Source organism: Eulemur rufifrons, chromosome 7 (assembly GCF_041146395.1).
Source record: "Eulemur rufifrons isolate Redbay chromosome 7, OSU_ERuf_1, whole genome shotgun sequence".
Taxonomy (NCBI): Eukaryota; Metazoa; Chordata; class Mammalia; order Primates; family Lemuridae; genus Eulemur; species Eulemur rufifrons.
The window spans coordinates 281,221,966-281,241,103 of NC_090989.1; the positions used below are offsets into that span (position 1 = coordinate 281,221,966).

Genomic DNA, 19,138 nt, shown 5'->3' on the forward strand with positions numbered 1-19,138 from the left:
CAGTGCAATAGGCAAGAAAAAGAAGTCACGCATATTACAAAGGAAGAAATAAAATGTCTCTATTTGCAGATGGCATGATTGTCAGTTGGTGTCAGTCTCTTCTCCCTCTGCTTTGTCAGAGTTTAATGTTCCAGACAGAGGCTGCTCCATCAGCCTTGGCTGAGGAGTAGAGAGGACATGTAGCAGAACCACAATTGACCAGCTATGTTCATGTAGTATGAATGAGAAAAAAACTGTGTTGTTGTAAGCCACAGAGATTTTAAGGTTTGTTACTGTAGCATAACTTAGACTCTCCTTACTGATACAATTTCATTTTAGGGTGGCTTCTAGTTGGTAATATCTAAGGAAAAGGCATTTCAATGTCATCAGTAACATATCTCCAAATCTCAGAGTGGGGTGGTTAATTTCGGTGATAGTCTCATATGCTAAGCTAGTAACAACCACAGGATGTAGATTTTTTTTTTTTAACCTCAGAGAATCTCTATTCTCTGTGGGAAAAATCATTCTCATTCATTCATTTCACAAATATTGAGAGCCAACCAAATGCCAGGCATTGTGCTAGGTGCTGGGAAGAGCAACGAGCAAGGCCAATGCTGTCCCAGTCCCAGCCCTGTTTTATTCTGGTGGAAAAGATAGACAATAAACAAATAATTGCATGATGATTTAAAACCAATGTGGTAAGTGCTAAAATGATGAAGTCCAGGGTATTAGTGAAACATCTAACAGTGGACTTGCCCAATTCAGGGTCATGATCCTCTTCTGCATCCCCATTAATAAGGGACTGACCAAAGTTACTCAACCAGTAAAAGAAGGGGAACCAGAACCCTATCTTCCTGCTTAGGCATTCTCTGGTCTTTGGATCAAACCTTGGAATGTACTTTACATTTGGTCCAATAACCCTGTTTTCACTATTTATACTCATAGGGAGAGCCAGCTGGAATATGGGTGAGTCAAAATTGTCACCATACACACACACACACACACACACACACACACACCTCAAAATAGAAGTATCCCTGATATTTGGTTCAGCTGAACTCTCTCTTTTCATGAAGGTTGATGCCATTGCCATATCCTTGACTTTTTTTTTTTTTTTGACACCATCACTCCATCATATCCTTGACTTTTACAAGCATAACAAAGTTAAAGCACTCAACACACCCAGGCTGGGCAACAAATAGATGTGTTGGCATGGTCCTGTCTCATGACAGCACTTCAGCAACAACGTAGCCAACCATGTGCTTTCCAACATGAGTTGAAACATTTTTTCTGAAAGTGATCATCTTCAATCTTTCAATTCTGTCATAATGTAGGAATTCTTCCAATTTAGCACTATTCAATTCAAACCAAGTTTACTAAGCACCTACAATGTGCCAAATTCTAGGGATACAAGAAAAATAAGTCTCTGCTCTAGAGGAACTCACAGTCTAATAAGTCTTAACAAATAAAAAACTATGCTTTCATTATTAGCCAGGTATTCCTCACGCTTCTTTCCAAAACCCAAAGCTCTCCTAGCATACTGACATGGGGGGAGGGGAGAATCATCAAGAGCAGTCATATTGGATTTTATTTCTTTTCTTTTCTTGGTGCTCATCTTCCTTCAAAACTTCAAGATGGGCACACAATGCTTGACAACATGGTTCTCTATTAAAATCCAACTCCTGGGAACCATAGGGCTGGGAAATATTAAACACAAGGGCAATCGTGTTAATCCAAAGATGGGCAGATGATTTGGATCTGCCACTAACAAGATGTGTGTGGAAGCCCCTCAGCCTTGTTACTTTGGGGGTGGGGGGGGTGTTTGCTCATTTGTAATAAGAGCCACCTCAAAGGCTCAGGTGTATTCCAGCACTAAGACTCATTCACTTGCTTTTGAAGATCTATACCTAGTAACTGCCATTAAGAAAAAAAAGTTAAGCATTCCAAGAAGCCCTCTTGCAAGAGAGAAGTGGCGTTGGCCTATCCTCGTGCAAACTGACTGTCGCGCCAGAACTTGGGCCCGGGACGCCCTGCACAGGTGGGACACCGACATTTTATGGTGCGGTCGGTGCTCACGGTGCCATTACAAAGTGACCAGTTCCAATATTCCAAACCAATGGCCGTTTCAGGGAAGGGCTGCCAAGGGTCAGGCTCTTAGTGAGCCATGACAGCTCGGGGTGTCGTCTTGGGAAAGCCACGTCACCCCTCTCTGAGACTCCAAACGGCCGGCAGCCGGACACCCTGGGGCCACACTGGGGCCTCAAGGACCAGTCACAACATCTTCGACGGCGCTGGACCAACCCCCGTCATGGAACGGCGGGGTCTCCACACGGCCCTCAAGACCGGTCGCCGGCCTCGCGCTCTGGGCCGTCCCCTCGCTGCTGCCCCGCCCCCCACTTCCGGCCGGACCGCGGTCACGTGCCCTGACACCGCCCCGCAGTCGCTGCTCCTCTCTCCTCAAGCGTCCCGGCTTCCCTTCCGCCGGAAGTAGGGCGACTTTCCTTTTCCGGCTACGGGTCCCCAAGCGGAGCGGGAGGCCGGACCGGGGAGCCGAGCGGCGGCGGCGGCGGCGGGGCCGGCAATGGCGGAGCTGGTGCAGGGGCAGAGCGCTCCGGTAGGGATGAAGGCCGAGGGCTTCGTGGACGCCTTGCACCGAGTCCGGCAGGTACGGGCGCGGCCGGCTGGCAGGAGCACGAGAACCCGAGGCGGGGCCGGCGGGTGGGGAGGAGGGGGTCGGGCCGGGGGCGCGAGGCTGCCTGGGCCGACGCCTCAGCTGGGCCGGGCAGTTCCGTGGGGCTCGTGCAGCCGAGAGGAGCCCGGGGATGAGGCGCCAGCGAGAGGCCAGGCCCAGCCTGTCGGACGGGTCTCCCAGGTGCCTGAAGCCGCCGGGAAAGGGTTTGCCCAGAGCGCCTGGCCCCATCGCGCCCCCGCGCCCGGACTGGACCCACAGGGGAGCCCGCGTGGGGTTCTGAGGTTTGCGAGGGGAGAGGGCTAGGGAGTTCACGGTGTGGATTTGGATAGAAACACAGGGCAGCTGTCTCACGTCCAGCAGCTTGTTAAAACTTGGAAAACATCATCTTTAGACTTTTCTGTATTTCGAGGATGGAGTGGAAGGACGGCGAAGGCATCTTATTTTTGAGGGTGCTCTTTGGAGAGGGAAGAGAGGGAGGTGTTAAATGGGTGTAGATGGTCCCCAAGAGGTAGAAATTTCTTACGGCAGTAGTTTTCCTCTACTGGGAAGAATGTGGTGTGGACTAGTTCTGATGGTGGAACTTTACCATCTGACAGTGTCGTGCATTTTGTCAGCTGTTTTTTTAAAAGGTTGCAAGCTTCCCTAGAGAATGAATATGGGACCTGCCAAAAATACTCGTTGGCTTCTGGAATGGTGCTTAGAACAGAATGTGTCCTTGTAGTGTATCTAAAACGTACTGACAAGTTAGCCATAACACTTAAATTTCTCTGTTGAGTGTCTTATGTTCATCATCCCTTCCTATGTAATTGTAAGTGCACTGATACTTTAAAAGTTGAGCTATAACTAATTACTGCTTGATTCCTAACAGAAAGCCACAGGACTCATTGTGTTAGAAGAAGGTCTCCACTTGGGCGCTTGAAGATATGGTCTTTACATCTCTTTGCAGTATTCCAGGGGAGGGACCCCTACATGTTTCCCAGATACTGACTTTTCATGTTAATACTGATGCATCTATAGACGTACTGGATCCCAGAACTTTCCAAACCTGTGGTTCCACCTAAAATTTTATCTGATGAATTGTTACTTCCTGTCTAGGCGCCAACCAATACGTAGTGAGTATCCATCTTTCTTAGACTTCAAAGCCACCCACTGGCTGTATGGATGAACATGCCACCCAGTTCCCCTTCTACCATTCTGCTTGCTGGTGTGTTACAGTGCTACCTACAGTACAGGGTCCTGAACCTTGTTTCTCACTGGCTACTAATATGTAATGGCTTTCACTCTGCTGATGTGTGACGGTCACCTTGTTGGCCTTTTTTGTGTCCAGGAAGAATTATAGTCACTACCCTAAAGAGCTGAGATCCTCAGTTGGCAGAAGGCCTGTAGTTGAACATAAAATGAATTTTGAACCATTGAGAAGACTTTCCACTTCTCTTGAGCCAGTAGTTGAACTCATATCCTTGGACAACCTGCTCGAGAGGGAGACCCTCTGTTAAATGCTGACCTAATGTGGATTATTGAAGCAGTGATGTTTACTACTGGCAGTGAAAACTTCATTGGAATTGTTCTCAGCTCCGAAATGCACCACTGACTGGAGCAGTAATAAGCCCAATGGAGACAGGGCTGTAAGTTTGTTCCTTCTGAATGTTAACAGCTGGAGGTCCATACTCTCCAAGGATTTGCTGGCCTTTAAAAACTAAAGAAAAAACAGGTTTGTGGGTAACTTTAGGTTTATTTTTTAATTGATATTGAGCAAGAACGGAATGTTAGAAATCTGTAACACTTAATGCTTATGGTAAAGGTTACCTCGAAGAATCTCACATGGGCCACTGGATGGTGATGGTTCTAATTCTACATTTTATACACAGCATGTTGCAGAGATATGATTTTTTCCCCAGAAAATGGTAATACAAAATAGTGTATTTCTTTTCTTAAATGATTGCAAACTTCCCCCCCTTATGTGTCCTCATAAAGCCCAGTGACAATCTTTAAGTCCCTCTTAAGTTTCTTAGCAGCAAGCTGTCTGTTTTTCTGGCAGATCATAATAGAGGGAGACCCTTTGAGCTGACCCTGCCAGGATTTGAACCTGCAGTTTCTGTTAAATCTGGTATGTGGAGTCCAGCACCTAATCCACTAAGCTTTCCTTCTGGCATCTTGAAGCCTCCTTTTATATCCTTTGGACTCTTTCCAACAAAGTGAACCAATAATTGTTGTTAGTTCACTCTGAGCGTGGTATTCTTAGATTGAAAGGGATCTCTAAGGATGTCAAATAAAATTTAAAATTTTCCCCAGCAGTGTGAAGTCTAGTGAGTTAATAATGTTTGGCATAAACAGGTAATTTACATCCATTCTGAAGGGTAGCAGAAATGCGATCTGATTCAGTCCCATGATCTGATTCAGTCCCATTGATGAAGATCTAGAAACTGCTGCATATTAAAAAACATCATGTCTGGTTTTCACAAATCATTGGCTGGTTAAAATGTTTCTTCAGTAGTTTAGAGAAGGCAGGATCCTAATAAAGGTGGGATGTGGACTGAAGGCCAGAGCAGGTCACCCTGTTCCATGGTCATACTCTGCACCTCTATCCTGATTGTCTAGGTTACAAGGGGACCTCACCAAAATTTGTATGAGCAGATGCAAGTCTGTTTTATTTTGTTTGGTTTCTCCAAAGATACTTTTAAAATGTCCCCAAAATTTCACTGCTGAGGGTCTAGTAGCATCTGTCATCAAGTGTAAGCAATTGCGTCGTGTTAACAGAATAGTAGAACACCACAGTGTATTACAGATTCCCAGCAGCCTTCTACAAGCCGTCAGTCATCACCTCAGTAGAAGTTCTCTTGAGAAACTGCTGAGGCTTTTTAAGACTTTAAGCTCCTGTTTTGATCTAGATAGACACAGTCAATGCCTCTGTGTTGTATAACTCCAGAGTATTCTATTCATGTAGAACGTAGTATAAATGGTGCTTCATGGAGCTGACAGCATGGTGGCCCTACCCCTGAATGAGTGTGACCAAGCCATTATTGTAGAATCAATAGAAAGTAATCTTTTTTTTTTTTTTGGAGACAGTCTCACTCTATCACCCAGGATAGAGTGCAGTGGCATCATCATAACTCACCGCAACCTCAAACTCTGGGGCTCAAGCAATCCTTCTGCCTCAGCCTTCCGAGTAGCTGGGATTACAGGCGTGCACCACCACGCCCAGCTAATTTTTCTATTTTTAGTAGAGACGGGGTCTCACGCTTGACTCAGGCTGGTCTTGAACTCATGCGCTCAAGCTCAAGCGATTCACCTCGGCCCTGCAGAGTGCTAAGATTACTGGCATGAGCCACTGTACCAGGCCTGAAAGTAACCATTTAGCTGCTAAATTTTACCAGATTAGACCTGGAACGTCTTCTTTACTGGGACTCTTTTGGGAAAATGTTGAGTGGTGTGGGGCCTCAGAAGTTCCACAGTCCTCCCGAAAATGCCTCCCAGTGCTGCTGTTTCACACTTTGAACCTGAACAGTAGATAATTTGGGATGTATACTGGATACCCTGGGCTGATTTGGGGCTTGAGTGATTTGAGATCCTGACTTTTACACAGCACTGTATTTCCTTTAAGAGAACGCCGTACATCTGCCATTAAAAAAAAAAAAGGCCTCCATTCATTGGCTATTGGATATGCCTTGTGAGATTATGCCTTTGCTCATTTAATATATGTTTTTGACTCACAGCAAAGTCAAGTGTGCTGAATGTTCAGATCTAAGTTGTATTCCACTGAGACTATCTTGTACATGTCCAGTGGTTGGACAGTACAAATGAGCATTTCACAAGGGACTATGGCCTGTACACTCATTTTAGCTTTCTGAAACACTTGAAGGAAACCAGTGTCTGTAGGAAATCCATGGGCTGTTCCTGTGTCTTTGCTTTGATGAGACCCGGTAGAGTACCCTGCAAAGAGTGATTCCTTGTTAAAAGGTTTTGGTGATGGCACTGCGCGCATTTGGGTCACCACATGTTAATGGGAAAGTGCTGAACTTCATATTTGGTATTGAAAAGTAGACAGTAGGTATACATTCCACTGTGCGCCTCTAAGGCGTTTCTTGTTTTCAGCCGACACTTCTTTTTTTTTTTTTTTTTGAGACAGAGTCTCGCTTTGTTGCCCGGGCTAGAGTGAGTGCCGTGGCATCAGCCTAGCTCACAGCAACCTCAAACTCCTGGACTTAAGCGATCCTACTGCCTCAGCCTCCCTAGTAGCTGGGACTACAGGCATGCGCCACCATGCCCGGCTAATTTTTTGTATATTTATATTTTAGTTGTCCATATAATTTGTTTCTATTTTTAGTAGAGACGGGGTCTTGCTCTTGCTCAGGCTGGTCTCGAACTCCTGACCTTGAGCGATCCACCCGCCTCGGCCTCCCAGAGTGCTAGGATTACAGGCGTGAGCCACCACGCCCGGCCCAGCCGACACTTCTTTATTTTAAAAATCTGCTAGTCTATGTGTATAATCAAATTCTGATTTCTTCTGAAGTCCCAGTTATTTCTTAGATACAAATTTGCCTAGACCACAGTTATCAAACTAGTGGCCTGTGGGCTAGAGAAGGCTTACAGTGGGCCTGCAGGCATGCTTTATTTGACCCACATAAGGCCAGCACTTTCACGTAAATGTTTTCTGTCTTCACTAGAAAAGATCTGGCTACACTGCTCCCATGTCCTGCATGGCGGTAACCATCAGCAGGAGCCGGTAGGTGCTGCCCCTTCGTGTGAGGCATCACTCTGGCTTGTCTTCACTCCTGCGCCTTGCTGCTGTTTCACATTGCCCATTGGCATGGCTAAGTGACACCTTTTTTTTTCTGATCCTTTTCCACATTGTGAGCCCATCATCTCTGGGTTTTATTTGAAATTCCTAATGGAAAGAACTCTGGATGCCCAGTTAGGAGATCTTGAGTCTCAGGCAAGTAGCTGACCTTGGGCTAGGTTGGCCTTTCCTAGCATTTGATCTATAGACTGTTAATAGATCTTCCATGGAAAAGGGCTTTTGGGGAATACAGGATTAAACGAAGGTGAATTGGTTTCTGTACTGGAGACTTCTCAGAGCCTTTAATATGCTTATGTGCATTAACTCCTATAAGGGTGTAGGGTGTGTATTGTAAATACCCTAAAGTTGTATCATTCTTGCCCTCTTCTCATGGAACTAAATTACATTCTGTGGATCAAGCTTCAGGAAATGCTGAGCTAGATAATCTTTTTTTCTTTTTTTAAGACAGAGTCTTACTCTGTCACCTGGGCTAGAGTGCTGCCATCATAGCTCACAACAGCCTCAAACTCTTGGGCTCAAGCAGTCTTCTTGCCTCAGCCTCACTTCTTGCCTCATCCTCATGATGCCTGACTAATTTTTCTATTTTTAGTAGGGACAGGGTCTCACTCTTGCTCAGGCTGGTCTCAAACTCCTGAGCTCGAGTGATCCTCCTGCCTTGGTCTCCCAGAGTGCTAGGATTACAGGCGTGAGCCACCATGCCCAGCTGAGCTAGGTAATCTTAACAGTCCCTTCAAACTCATGAACATTCAAAGCTTCCATCTAGCTGGATCTGAAAACAATCTTGACTGTGTTATTTTGGCTCTTTTGCTTTCTCACATGTTGTATTGGATATCTATTCAAATTCCTCTCTCCCTGCTTTTTTTTCTGTGTGATCTTTTTATCCTGTTGCTTTTCCTTAGAATCATCTCAATTGAGAATGTTTTGGATTGGGAGCTCTATTTTAAAGATACTTGGGAAGGATAGCCAATACTTGTTTTGGAGACATGGACTACACTTTTATGCTAATACCAGATGGTAATGAATCACTTGCAAGACAGAGCAGTGTTAATGGAAGTGGTGATGTGGTTCACTTACTTACCATTCACTGAGGATCTGCTGAGTGTGGCTCTTGCTGGGGGGCCAGTGCAAAGATAAGTGGGACAAGTTTGTAGCTGGTTTTATCTTATTGTGGAGTTGGATCCTCACAACAACCAGGTAAGGTAGTCAGGATGAGGGCTATAATTCTTGTTTCATATTTGAAAATAATGAGCCAAAGGGAAATAAAGCAGTTTTCTCAGAGTTACACAAATAGTTAATATATGCAGTAGTTCTTAGCCCCATGCCTTCGGCATTTTAAGAAGAACTTGTTTCCTTAGCAGAGGTGGTTGGATAGTTTTCCATCTTAGTAAGATGACTACAGCAGAGTCTTTGAACAAAGCATTTGACGGGATGCTGGTGGAATTAGATAGAATGGAGGGGCGAGACACAGTGGCTAACGCCTGTAATCCTAGCACTCTGGGAGGCCGTGGCAGGAGGATTGCTTGAGGTCAGGGGTTCGAGACCAGTTTGAGTCCTGAGCAAAAGTGAGACCCCATCTCTACTAAAAATAGAAAACATTAGCTGGGCATGGTGGCACGCGCCTGTAGTCCCAGCTACTCTGGAGGCTAAGGCAGGAGGATGCTTGAGCCCAGGAATTTGAGGTTGCTGTGAGCTAGGCTGATGCCATGGCACTCCAGCCAGGGCAACAGAGCAAGACTCTGTCAAAAAAAAAAAAAAAAAAAAACAAACCCACAATAGAATGGAGGGGAGAAAGCTAATGGGCATGTTATCTTTAGGGCCTTTGGTGGGGGAAACCTCCACCTGGAACAGTATTTCAACTTAGAGTCTCTACTGATCATCTTAGCATTTTGCCTGCAGATGGGCTTCTCCATATCCTCTTAAATTTAGCAGTTAATGAGCACCTTCTATGTGCCAAGCATTTGCTATGCAGTAAGTTCTTTTACTTTTTCAGAACATGGACCTTTCTGAGATTCTTGAAAACTTTGAGCCTCTCCCTAGAAATATTTAAGTAGCTTTTATGTAATTTCAGGAAGTTCATGAATTCTCTAAAGCTAAACCCTAGGGCTCCCAGTTAAGGTACCTTTGACCTAGGGGTACCCATACCAAGATGATTGAGATAGGTCCACTCCTGAAAGAGCACCCTATAATGGGGAGAGAGTATAACCAATAACTTCCTCAGTGTGATTATGCTGTTTAGAGGTAGTTTATAAAGTGATTGGCAAACACAAATATAGGAGTATTTAATTCTGCCCAAGCGTGGGTGGGATGAGTTTGTCAGGAAAAGCTCCTGAGAAGAGCCGACATCTTACTTAATTGTCATAAAATTCCTTGTTGCAGTTAATGCCAGTAAATAGGGTAGGATTGGCCAGGGCCCCATGGCTGATGACAACAATAGCTACCATTCATTGAGGCCATGTTGTGCTGGGTGCCAGGCAAGGATTCTTATATATGTTCTTTTATTTGATGGTCACAAAATCCCCAGGGGTAGTATTGTGAAGTGGTTATTAAGAGATAATGGATTCAGACTGTATGAGTTCAAGTTCTGGTTCTGCCACTTACTAGCTTGGTGACTTTGGACAAGTTGTTTAACTTCTTTAAGCCTTAGTTTTTTCCATCTGAGATATGGAATGTTAGTTGCTAGTAGTAATAGTTTAAAAAATAATAGGTAATATTAGAAGTTAGGATGTCACCTTGGGGTTCGTAATAATGGAGGGGGGACATGAGGCAGGCTTATGGGGTGCTGGTCATGTTCTGTTTCTCAATCTGGGTGCTAGTTACATAGGCATTTTAGTATGTGAAAATTGAGTGAGCTGTAAACCTAGGATCCGTGTGCTTTTCTGTATTAGCATTCTGCTTCAGTAAAAGGTTAAAATAGCAAACATTTCTGATTACTTACCACGTGCCCGACATTGTTCTGCTTTACATCTGTTATCTTGTTATCCCCATGGACATGATTCCAGGCAGACTGGCTCCAAATCCCACAGTAATGAGAATAGTAGCTACTTTATAAGGTCACTATCAGGCACTTAGTACCTAGTAAATTTGATATACTATCTTCTTTGTAACATATTAGGTAGTGGGATGCAGGCATTCAGGTAGCTTTGTCTATTTCTGGTTAGTATAAAGTTCTAATAAGTGTGAAGTCGTGAAGATAATCACAGCTTCCTATTTGGATTTATAAGGTGAACTACTTTGATTATGAAACAAACCTGTTGTCAGAGAATTTTAGTCTCAAAAATGTGCAATGGGAATAATTGATTGCCATGCTTCCTAACTTTAGTGATTTGTATACCACCTTTACGATTTTTGCCATATCGTTGAACCCTCAGTATGCTATTTGCTTAATATTCTTGAATTTAGATTTATTTAAAGTATCTTTATAGTGAAACTAAATCCCTATCATAAATGGAAAACTTTGCCATGCATAGAAGGTAACTATAAGAACAATATGTGTGTAAGTTTGAAAACATTCAACCTCCCAAAACAAAACATACCTCCCAAAATTGCCTTGCGTCTTCCTCTTTGAGAACACCGGTTTAGTCTGCCCCTGAATTTTGCAGGTGAAGATAGCAAGGAGCAGGGCCTTTGAAGGCCTTACCTAAGGTCATACACCAAAAGAGCTGGCTGGAAAACCAGGACTCTTGAGGGATTCCTGGTCCAGTGCTCCCCTCCCCCAAGTTCCCACTAACCACTGGCAGTGGAGGCTAATTGTCTATGATGTTACTTTATGTTTCATCTGTCATTATGCTTAAAAAAGCTCAGGTAGTGAGATAACCCATTCGCCTCCCCTCAAAAAGGAGGAAAATGACTTGTGTGGTAGAAAATCAGTAGCAGAGTCCCCTCAAGGTCATACTTGCAGATAAGGACTAGAGTGGCCTTGGTTTTGTTGGAATATCCTGGCTGTTATCTCCTGGCCTACAGCATTATGAACTGAGAGCTGTACCTCACTTGCTACTGTTTAAAATGATCAATTATGATGTGAAGAATTGCTTGAGCTCTGTGCACTGGAAATCATTAGGTTTTAAGTCCTTGGGAATTGGAATAGGTATTACATGGAAGAAAGGGAGCTAGCCGAGTGGTCAGGAGCATGGACTTTATTATCAGGGAGGCCTAGCTGCCTCGTAAAAGGTGGGTGACTGTGGGCAGGCCACTCAGCTTCTTTGGGCCCCAGTTTTTCTTGTCTTAAAATGGAAATAATAATACCAACCTCTGAGAGAGTCACTGTGAGGAATAAATGAGGTAGAATATTTAAAGTGCTCTTAGAATGCCTCACACATAGTAAGCACTTACTAATTTTTAATTCTTACTGTTTTATTAGATACTTAAAATAATTTCTTAGAACAAGGTTGTGTGTGTGTGTGTGTGTATAAAGGAATACATTGTTTCTTTACAGTATATTGTAGTATAATGTACAGTGTAATATAAATGTAAATTATAATTTTGTATTACAGTGTTGAACTCATGTCTAACATTTGCTCAGTCGGGATTCAAATGCAGTCTACTAACTTCAGAGCTCCACCTCTCAACTATTCTATACTGCTTCTCCTTTAGTGGAACCTTCCCAAATTATAGATGACTGAAGCAAGCATAGATTAAGAACAAACCCCAAGCTTCTGTCATTTTAGAAGGATGCTTGTTGATTTAGTCAAAATGGGAATAGCAAGCTGTTGTAATACTTTTACCATGTAAACTTTGGGGAAAAAAATTACATTCCAGCAACATATGAAATTATTATGTAAATTATAAGGAAGGCCAGGGACTCAGGAATGCATTTTAGCTACTTTAGAAGGAAGGAAAAAGATCTGGAAGCCAAGAGGCATCATCAAAAGGGCATGGGGACAGTGTCACGTGCCTGGTGGGTAGAGTTGTGTTTTGGGTCCCATCTTTGAAGTGACTCCATACACGTGCTGCTGGGGACTCCTGAGAATCACAGTCCCCTCTACCCCTTTCTTCTGTGTTTTAGAGTCATCTTTGCTATTGGCTGGGAATGTTTGGGGCCATCTTTAAAAAACAACTGGGCCAATAACTGTGAGAACCCCCACACTGGGCATTTACTGCTCAGTTCATTGTGGCAGATGAAAGCGTCCTTGTGAGGTTTGTGCTGCTGCAGTGTTCTCACCTTTTAAATCCACTTGTTTTATCAGCTGAGTCTTTAAAGGTGGCTTTTGCATCTTTAGTAAGCATCTAACCTCTATAAGCTTATCCAAAACAAATATGGAAAGTAAGATTGCAAGTCAGTGGAAGAATGCTGTTAGGTGAGATTTACATGGCACTTTATTCTAGAGCAGTTGACCCCTTGCCCCGAGACTTGGATATAGGAGGTAGGGTTCCTATCAGCATTCTGTCTTTTTTTGTTTGTTTATCTTTGTTTTTGTTACATTCTAGATTATTATTTTCATTATTTATTTAAAAAAAAAAGTTTTGAAGCAAGCACTCATCCGGGCTACCATCATCTCTAGCCTAGGCAGGGGTCAGTAAACTTTTTATTTAAAGGTCTGTATAGTAAATGTTCTATGTAGGCTTTGCGCACCGCGTGATTTCTGTGTAGATCCTCAGCTGTGCTGTTGTTGTATATAAGAGCCACAGACAATATGTAAACAAATGAGTGTGGTACTGTTCTAACAAAACTTGAATTACAAAGGCAGGTGGTTCACCAGCCTTAGTTTGCTCACCCCTGGCCCAGACTATGGTAGTATCTCCTAAATGGTGTTCCTACTCCTGTCTCCTAGCAGTCAAAGTATCTTAAAAAGAAGTCAGCATGTTGCTGCCCCAAGTAAGACTTATGGTAGCTTCCCATCAGCCTTCCTATTAAAATTCAAGCCCCTTATCATGACCTGAAAGGCCCTGTGTGAACTGTCTGTACTTCTTGGAACACATCTAGTTCCTTCCATGCTGGAGCCCGTTGACTTCTCTCTTCCAGGCTCATACCTACCAAGTTTGCTCCTATCTCAGGGCCTTTGTGCAAGCTGTTTCCTCTGCATAGAATATTCTGTCTCATATTATTGTGTAGCCAGCTCCCCATCATCATTTAGGTCTCACATCAGATGTCACCTCCTCACAGTGGCCTTCCCATCATCCTATTAAAAGCAGTTTTCCTAAGCACTCTGATTATCTTCTCTTACTATCATAATACGCATCACCAACTGAAACGATCAGTTCATTGATTACCTGATTTACCACGTAACTCTGCCCCAGCTGCTGACTCCAGGAGAGTAAAGACCTCAGTGCCTGAAACAGAGCCCAGAGCCCATCACACAGTAGGTACTTTTTTTTTTTTTTTTTTGAGACAGTCTCACTCTGTTGCTCTGGGTAGAGTGCTGTCACATCGTCACAGCTCACAGCAACCTCAAACTCTGGGGCTCAGATGATCCTCCTGCCTCAGCTTCCTGAGTAGCTGGAACTACAGGCACGTACCACCACGCCCCGCTAATTTTTTTTTTTTTTCCTATTTTTGGTAGAGATTGATTTTTTCTATTTTTGATAGAGGCAGGTCTCCCTCTTGCTCAGGCTGGTCTCAAACTCCTGACCTCAAGCGATCCTCAGCCTCCCAGAGTGCTAGGATTACAGGATTACACCATGCCAGGCCACACAGTAGGTGCTTAACATTTGTTGAGTGAATTGCCTTGTTTTACAACCCTGGTATTTGTGAGTGCCTTCTAGTATTCAAAGCTTCTCTGCCTTCAGGGTACCTTATCTTTTCAAGAACTACGAAGCAAACGGTACTATACCCCGGGGATCTTATGCCTAGGGGAAAGAGACTTGCCCAATTTCACAAAACTAGTAAATACCAAGATGCCTGACATTTAAATCCTGCGTTTGGTTTACAGTATCATGGTTGTCTTTGGTTGTTGGTTGGTTTCAGGTAATTTTATCTTTGTTGGTCCCAGGTCTTAGAGTTTTAGGTGTATTTAGACTAGCTCAGAACTACCGCTTAAGACTTTGCTCTGGGAGACCACTGGCTCAAGGCTTCTTGGGCGTGGCTCTCCGGGCCATGGTCACACACACTAAGAATAAACCTCTTTAAATTAAAAAAAGAAAAAGGCTTTGCTCTGGAGGATAGCTGTGCTAGCTGCCCATCCATGCAGCCCTGTTTCTTAAACTAAGGGACTGATGTCAGGAGCAGTTGCTGTAAATATTCCTTTGGTTAAATGAAAGAGATGATTTATTATGAACATCACACTTAATTTCCTGATGAGAACAAAGTAGATAAGTAAGAAGTTCTGCATACCGTTTGTTTCTGGGGAAAAAAATTTAATAGCTATGTTCTGTTCTTTCACTGATAATAAAAAAAAAAAGTTGAAATAGCTGTCAGAGATTATCTCCCTTTCTCTGGTATGGGAACCCTTCTGAAATTGTTTGGATGCTTCCAATGAAGAGAAGGAGCTTATTGTTTTATATCCCTGTAGATCATATCGTCAGTTTATAGACAAAGTTTATAGGATGGGTACAGTCCTGAAGAGTTGTCAAATTTGAGCAAACAAGGCCTTGTAAATATTCTTGGGGGAATTTGTTGCATAAGGGAACCCTGTGAGAATGCCTTTTGAACAAAATTCTTCATATGGTCGGCCTGCTTTTTTTTTTTCCTTAAGAAGCAACATAGCTATGTATGTTGACAAGAATACTCATTTGCTTGAGGAAGACACATATTTGGAAGTATTTGATTTCCAAAGGCACGTTATTATTAAGAGCAAAAGATAACTCAACAGTGAAAAGTGTTTGTCTTATCATGACACTGCCCTGCGTAATCTAGATGGGGGAGAAACGGGATAACAGCCCTTTAAAGAGGACTCTTGTCTTTCTCCCTCGGATAGAGCTGTGGTCCGTTTCTGAGTATTTAAATCTGATTTTCTCTGTAGATTGCTGCTAAAATTGATTCAATTCCTCACTTGAATAATTCCACACCTCTAGTGGACCCCTCTGTGTATGGATACGGAGTACAGAAACGGCCCTTGGATGATGGAGGTAAGTTGCTGTAAATACCTTTGCCTTTCAGATGGTAGTGAACCTGCCAGTTAGGCTTGAATCTGTCAGCCATTTCCGTAACGGCTCTTACAAATGTCACTCTGTTAAGAGGAATGGTTGAGGGGAAGTATTTAGGGTGATTTTTCTCAGCAGTCCTTAGGCATTTGAGTTCCTATTTGCCTTGATAATGTAGGAATCTTTTCAGCTGGGCTCTAAGGTAAAGACTTGGCCCCTGAGCATCAGCTTGGAAGTAATTGGACCTATTTGAAAATTTGGTTTCATTTAGTTCTCCGCTCTTCCAGTGCACATATGGGAATTGAAGTTTCCACTTTTCTCCAAAGAAAAGCTAGGATTTGGTATATGGCTCTCAGAAAGCTGTGGCTACCTTAAAAAATGGGAAGAAGGATGGTGACCTTTCTACAATCTGTGTGCCAGGTTTTTCACCATTCCCATTTGTGACAAGCTCTTTCTAGAAACATCCATTTTTCATTAATTCATTTATTGTTTTGTTGGTTTGTTTGTATACCCTCCTCCATCCCCAAAAGTACTTGAGACCACTTAGAAGTGCCCAGTCACCACCACTTTGGGAAAGAGTATCTATCAGATGTGTTTCTGCAGAGAGCTCAGACTTCCTTTGTCATATTTTGTGTCCTACAAATCAGCACTATAATAGGAATAGTGAAATACACTAGATTGCATGTGAATTTGCATGTAGTCGGTAGGTCAGTGTCTTCTCTGCTGTTCTTTCTGTGGATGTGTATAAGCACCCAATCATGTATGTGTGTATGTATTTCTGTGATATATTATGAAGTGAAAAAATCAAGGTATAGAACAGTATGTATTGTGTGATCTTCTTTTCCAAGAAAGTGCATGTTTTTATGTACATAGAAAAATAAAATTGAGGCCAGCCTTGGTGGCTCCCACCTGTAATCCCAGCACTTTGGAAGGCTGAAGTGGGAGAATTGCTTGAGGCCAGGAGTTAGAGACCAGCCTGGGCAACACAGCAAGATCCTATCTTTACAAAAGTTTTTTATATTAGCCAGGCATGGTGGTGCACACCTGTAGTCAGGAGGTCGAACTTACAGTGAGCTATGATTGTACCAGTGTACTCCAGCCTGGGCAACAGAGAGTGACCCTGTCTCTAAAAAATAAATAAGAAAGAAAGAAGAAGAAAATTGGATATGACAATGATTTCTCTGATCTCTAGGAATTCTAAAAGAGATAGCCATTGTTTTTAAATGTGGGAGTATTTTTGGAATAACTGTTTAGACTCACACTGTGATGATTTTAAGGAGACAGCACTCATTTGAGTAAAAATTCTTGTCTATTTTAAAAACTGTTCATGATCATGAAACACAGAAAATACACTCAGGGCCATTGGAACTGAGATAACCGTTTAAACTGCTGCTCCAACGTGGCATCCTGCAATCTCTTTATATTTGGTGTTAGTGATTTCTTAGACTAAATATGGCTGATTACGTTATCTGTATTTTTGTCTTAGTGAAAAAGCTGTAATGTAGAGTGACCTTTTTACCTTTTCAGGGCAATTGTGCTTTGGTTCTTCCTGTGGGGCATCCATTGTAAAAATAGAACTAAGTTGTCTGGCCGTGTGCACATATCTCGTTAATGGACAGTGTCTCTATGGTCCAGTGTTTCCAGAAATCAAGATCGATACATTTCACAACTCCTTCAGCCTTTCACAACAATTTCACAATTCAGCCTTGGGTTTTTTCACCTGCTGAATGGAGCTGAAGTGTTAAAACTTGTGCACACAGTGAACAGGTAGTCCCCTCTGTCTTTTGCATAAGGAATACCTGAATATTTGCAAACGAAACCATTTGGCATTTTGCAGACATTTTTCTCGAATCAATCCTTTGCATACCCATTTGAAAGAAATTAGTATTTTTTCGGTTATACCTAGTTCTGGAGGAGAAATTAGTATTGATAAAAAGGTTACTAGTTTTGATAAAGAGAACTGGGTCACAGGCAGATGTAGCTGATGCTGCCAAGATCACCCAGTAAGTTCAGAATCTCATTTAAAACCCTAGTTCATTATTGTATATTTTCACCTGTTTTGATAACCATAATTTTTTGCATGTCTGCCTTTTGGGGACTAAGTCTTTACAGACAGAAAATAAACACGTTTTCTCTTTTTCATCCTAAATATTAAGCCTTCTTATAATGGGAAAGAACCTTTCTGTGTCGTGCCCGATCTCTTGTCATCCCGGGATCTCTTGTCACCTTTTCTTATCTTTCAACAGACTGTATTCGAAGAATAAGACATTTCCCTCAGGCTTCTTACATTTTGCATTACAGCTTGGTAAAATTAATTCTCTCTTCTGTTGAGCACTGTTTAAATAACAATTATACAAATTGCTTTTTTCTCCAAGCTGGTCTTCAGGTGTAGAATTTGAGGATTGCATTGAGCTCAGTGAGAATCCTGGGCATTTGGGGCCTGCCACGGCCCCTTGTCAGTTGTCTTCTGATGGGGGTGGGGTCACTGGGCCAGGTCTAGTCTCCAAAGAGAAAAAACACATGAATAAACAGATTCTGTTAAGGGGAGTGATGTTTATGTTTACTTAGCCTTCTAGGACTCACAATCTTGCTGTTGGTGCAATGAAAGTTTGGAAAAGCAGAGGCAGAACAAGAAGCAGGAATTCTGGCTTTTTTTTCTTAGCAATAAAGATTACCAAAGGCTTTGCAGTTGTTTGGTTGGTTGGTTGGTTGGTTTGGCTTAGGTGTTTTTTGTCAGAAGCTCACTGGATCACTTCTTTAGCAATATGAACTTTCTAACTTTCTTGTGAAGCAGCGTTCTTTAACCTTTAGGGAGTTAAATTTCAGTCCTGTAGAAATTTTCGGAGTTGTTATTCGGGTCGATTTAAAGATACTTGAACTCTATGTTAACTAGAAAGAACCCTAACATAGGATTTATTCAGGACATTGAGATTTGCAAACAGGATGTGCATTGGAGGAGTTAAAAATGTGGTAGGCAGGCTGGTCCGAAGGCAGAGACTTATCTCAATTGATCACAGTTGGTTACAGATTGAACTCTTTGTTCTACTCTTCTCACTACTGCACTTGACTAGTCTCTTTTTTAATTGACAACTAATGATTGTACATATTCATGAGGTACATAGTGATGTTTTAGTGCATATAATGTTTAGTGATCAGATCAGGATAATTAGTTTATCTATCATCTCTAACATTACCATTTCTTTGTGTTGGGAACATTCAGTATTCTCCTCTAGCTATTTTGAGACTACACGTTATCGTTAATTGTAGTCATCCTACAGTGCTATACAACACTAGAACTTATTCCTCCTATCTAGCTGTAATTTTTTGATCCTTTAACAAATCTCTCCCTACCCCTGCTTATCCCAGCATCTAGTATCCTCTGGTCTACTTTTTACTTCTATGAGGTCAATTTTTTTTCGCTTCCACATATGAGTGAAAACGTGGTGTTTAACTTCCGTTCCTGGCTTATTTCATTTAACATAATGTCCTCCAATTGCATCCTAAATGACAGGATTTCACTCTTTTTTATGGCTGAATAGTATTCCATTGTTAATATACACCACATTTTCTATATCTATGCATCTCTTGGACACCTAGGTTGATTCCATATCACTATTCTGAATAGTGCTGGGGGTACAAATGCCTCTTCAATA

The 19,138-nt window shown here is 42.5% G+C and overlaps 1 protein-coding gene across 1 annotated transcript in view; it reads left to right on the forward strand.

The window, feature by feature from the left end:
- The first annotated feature begins 2,480 nt into the window (after positions 1-2,480).
- The window catches only part of FUBP3 (far upstream element binding protein 3), a 52,976-nt gene continuing 36,318 nt past the window's right edge, over positions 2,481-19,138 (forward strand). Inside the window, exons 1-2 of the mRNA XM_069476956.1 lie at positions 2,481-2,644; positions 15,365-15,470. Of these exons, the coding sequence (XP_069333057.1) occupies positions 2,561-2,644; positions 15,365-15,470 (190 nt within the window). The 5' untranslated portion in view covers positions 2,481-2,560. The remainder of the gene's footprint in view (positions 2,645-15,364; positions 15,471-19,138) is intronic.